This window comes from Oryza glaberrima, chromosome 1 (genome assembly GCF_000147395.1).
Source record: "Oryza glaberrima chromosome 1, OglaRS2, whole genome shotgun sequence".
Classification (NCBI taxonomy): Eukaryota; Viridiplantae; Streptophyta; class Magnoliopsida; order Poales; family Poaceae; genus Oryza; species Oryza glaberrima.
In genome coordinates this window covers 10808048-10811672 of record NC_068326.1, presented here as the reverse complement: position 1 = coordinate 10811672, position 3625 = coordinate 10808048, and the positions used below count along the sequence as shown (strand labels likewise).

Below are 3625 nucleotides of genomic sequence, written 5' to 3'. Positions count from 1 at the left end.
TCCGCCGCCGCCGTCTTTTGTCGTCGGTGACAGGGAATCGAAGCTAGCTAAGAAAGAAAAAGGAAAAGAAGACAGGAACTGAGGGGATAGGAGGAAGAAAGAATGAAAAAGGAGAAGAAGACAGGAACTAAGGGGATAGGAGGAAGAAAGAATGTGAGGTAGGAGAAGATGGTGGGTTCCACGAATCAATAAAATATTCGTGTTATAATATTTCTATTAGACTATAAGCTAGCTATAAACACGTATCGAGGAGATTAAAGAAGAGAGATGAGCAGTGGACTACAAATTTGTAGCCAGATGCAACACGAACTCTAAGACGTAATGTGTATATGATAGGAGGGATCAGATATTAGTAGTGTAGTATATATTTATATGTAACTGCTGTATCAATTGGCTATTAAATCGACTATAGATGATTTGGAGCTAATAGTTAGCTATACTATTAAACTTGCTCTTATAGATAGTATAGATGATATGGCTATTTTTTAGAGCTAACAATAGGCTATGTTATTGACCTTGCTCTTAGGGCTGGTTTAGTTGGGGAAAAAAATTAGATTTTGTTGTCACATCAGATATATAGACACACATTTAAAGTATTAAATGTAGTGTAATAACAAAATAAATTACAGATTCTGCATAAAACTGCGAGACGAATTTATTAAACCTAATTAATCCGTCATTAACAAATGTTTACTTAGCACCACATTGTCAAACCATGATTATTCGTCTCGCAATTTACACGTAATCTATATAATTGATTTTTTTCCCTACATTTAATACTTGATGTATGTCTCCAAACATTCAATAATTTTTTTTTTTTGTTCTGGTACCAAACAGGGCCTTATTGTTACGGGGAGAGACGCTGGACACCTGGACGTCAGCACCACCACTGTTCATGCCTGGACGTCAGCACTAGTACACTTGTTGAACTCATTTTTATATCATCTGCAAAATCTATAGTCCAACGGATGAGGCCAGTACTAACAATCTCGCACACCATAACAGATAGACATAAGAACACTTGTTGATTTCGCAATCAGTTGCGAGTTGCAACTGGGTACATTTTCCGGACGGAACATCCGTCGACCGCTTTACGAACACAGGGTTTAACACCAGCGAGCACGTTAATTACGTACCCTAATGAATACTTAGACCCACTAGTGCTCTTGTTTTGCTTGCACTGGGGTCCCCAAATCACAATTACTACCCACTAAATTTAACCTGCCCCCAAATCCACCGACTAATTAGATTAAGACGACGTCGAAATAGTGATGCTATTATCTGGGACGATTTGTTTGATCAAATCTCCCAAAGAAGGTAGTAGAGCCTAGAGCTGGCCGTAGGAGTGGGCGAGGTAGGCGAGCGCTCCGACGAGCGGCGCGTTGATGTAGGTGGCCGGCTCGGAGTGCTCGTGGTCGCTGCGCTGGTCGGGGAACTGGTCCTGCAGGTTGGGCCCTCCGACGACGGCGCCGACGAGGACGTTGGGGTTGGCAACGCCGGAGTAGAGCGCGGTGAACCCCTGCGAGCAGCCGATCCTGGCGGGGTGCGCCGCCACCGACGGCAGCGACGACGCGCGGTGGTGGATCCTCCGCGGGTACTTGGCGCCGTACCCGACCATGTACGACATCCCCATCGGGTTGCTCCCCAGCAGGTAGTCCACCTGCCGGCGCGCGATGGCGCGGAGGCGGGCCGGCGTGACGGCGGCGCCGCCGCAGGAGACGGTGGTCTTGGAGAAGGCGAGGTACTTGGCGTAGGTGAGCAGCAGGAAGGAGCTGGAGGTGACGTACTGCATGTTGCTGTCGCTGAGCTTGAAGAGGAGGCCGCCGCGGGTGTACTGCGTCTGGTCCGTGGGGGTGCCGGGCACCATGGAGCAGATGAAGCTGTCGGCGTGGCCCTTGTACTCGTGCAGCGCCGCCACCTTCTGCACCAGGAACGCCTTGGCGATCAGGATCCTCGCCCCGGCGTGCTTGTTGTCCCACCCGAACGTGTTGTCCTGCTCGTCCGCGCCCAGCACCTGCCCGTTCATCTGGATGTAGCTCAGGTACGTCGGGTTCTTGGTCGCCCTGTGTAGCCATGCCGCCCCCCACAGCAGCTCATCCTTTTTCACACGCACACAAACCAAAGATCAACACTGAACAGAGCTACTATATACTAGGATTGCCCTGCAGCCAATGGGAGCAAGGAGTATAACGTTTTTTGCTAGGCGTACGCACACACCTGGTACCCGGAGTAGGAGCAGTAGTATGGGCAGACGTATGGCGAGAGACGGGTGCTGTACGTGCCCCTGTGCTTGTCCGCGAACTCAAACACCTACACAATCCCGAAACACAGAGGACGTCAAAAACAGAGCAACCAAAGAAACAGGGGGAGAACAGAGTATTGGTGACACAGCAAGAGAGCAGCATTGAGTGGTCGAGAAGAGCACGGACCCTCTTGGCCCTGGCGACGAGGCGGCTGGCGTAGGCCGGGTCGGACTTGCGGAAGACGAGCGAGGCGGCGGCGAGCGCCGCGGCGGTCTCGGCCGCGACGTCGGTGCCCGGGGTGCTCGGGTCGACCTTGTACACGGTCCTCGGTGTGTCCATGTCCTCCGGCCGCTCCCAGCACGCGTGGTCCCTGTTGGCATCACCGACCTGGAAAGGGAAGAGGAAGAGTGAGCTAAGCTGAGCTAGACAAGGAGACATTGTTGTCAACATTGGTCCACACCATGACATGAGCGTCCTGTACATACTACAGTATATAGGGCTATTGCGTACTAAGAAAAAACAGAGCAACTTTTTTTTTTTTTGCAATGCTTGTACTTTATGGTGAGAAGGAAAGCTACTATTTGTTTGACCAGGAAGAACAACCGGTGACGACATTAACAAAGCGATGAACCGCGCACGGAACCCGGTAGGAATGTCGACGGCGAGCAAATGGACGAGACAAGTGAATGTGTGAGGATGGTGTTGAGGGGTGTACCTGGACGTAGACGGTGTCCGGGTGGGCGGTGGCCTTGAGGAGGTAGTCGGAGCCCCAGCGGACGGCGTCCCTGGCGTGCTGGAGCTCACCCTTCATGAGTCCACCGAACTCCACCACGCTCCACGCCAGCATCGTCATGCTGAACGCCAGCGGGAACCCGAACTTCATGTTGTCGCCGGCGTCGTAGTACCCTCCCACCAAGTCCACCTGAGAGACAAACGCATCAAGCCATGAGACCATGGCGAGAGAGAGAGAGAGAGACGGCGCCAATGCCGACGAAATGGTGAAACGCGGAGGAGCGGAGAGTTTCTTGCCTTGATGGAGGAGCCGTCGGAGAGGCCGGAGTCACCCCGCCAGGAGACGCGCTGCGACGGCGGCAGCTTCCCGGAGCGCTGGCCCTCGAAGAAGAGGATGGACTTGGTGAGCGCGTCCCTGTAGTCGTGCGGCGCTGGGCCGTGGTGCGGCGACGCGGCGGCGGCGACGGCGGCATTGCGGTGGGGAAGAAGGACGGCGAGGAGGAAGAGGCAGCGGAGGAGAGCCATGGCTACGAGAGAGGAAATGGTGAGCAGAGCGGCGGAGAAGGGACAACTACTCTGCACTTGGAGGAGCTCTCCGCTGGCTAGCTCGCTGCCGCCTCTGCCATTATAGTTGCCACTAGAGCGCTGCT

At 53.1% G+C, this 3625-nt stretch overlaps 1 protein-coding gene across 1 annotated transcript; it reads right to left on the bottom strand.

Moving 5' to 3' along the window:
• Positions 1-1006: 1006 nt before the first annotated feature.
• LOC127772877 (endoglucanase 3) lies at positions 1007-3625 on the bottom strand. Its single transcript, XM_052298867.1, has 5 exons — positions 3273-3625; positions 2959-3165; positions 2430-2630; positions 2218-2310; positions 1007-2098 (listed from the first exon to the last, which is right to left on the bottom strand). Exons 1-5 carry the CDS (start codon positions 3498-3500, stop codon positions 1328-1330), a joined length of 1500 nt encoding a protein of 499 aa, XP_052154827.1. The 5' UTR covers positions 3501-3625; the 3' UTR covers positions 1007-1327.

Excerpts from the sequence above, each read along its gene's own strand:
- LOC127772877 (XM_052298867.1), bottom strand. The coding sequence starts at position 3,500 with ATGGCTCTCCTCCGCTGCCTCTTCCTCCTCGCCGTCCTTCTTCCCCAC. Across the intron at positions 3,166-3,272 it reads CCGACGGCTCCTCCATCAAG|GTGGACTTGGTGGGAGGGTA; the intron begins GCAAGAAACTCT and ends TTTGTCTCTCAG. Across the intron at positions 2,311-2,429 it reads TCGTCGCCAGGGCCAAGAGG|GTGTTTGAGTTCGCGGACAA; the intron begins GTCCGTGCTCTT and ends GGGATTGTGTAG.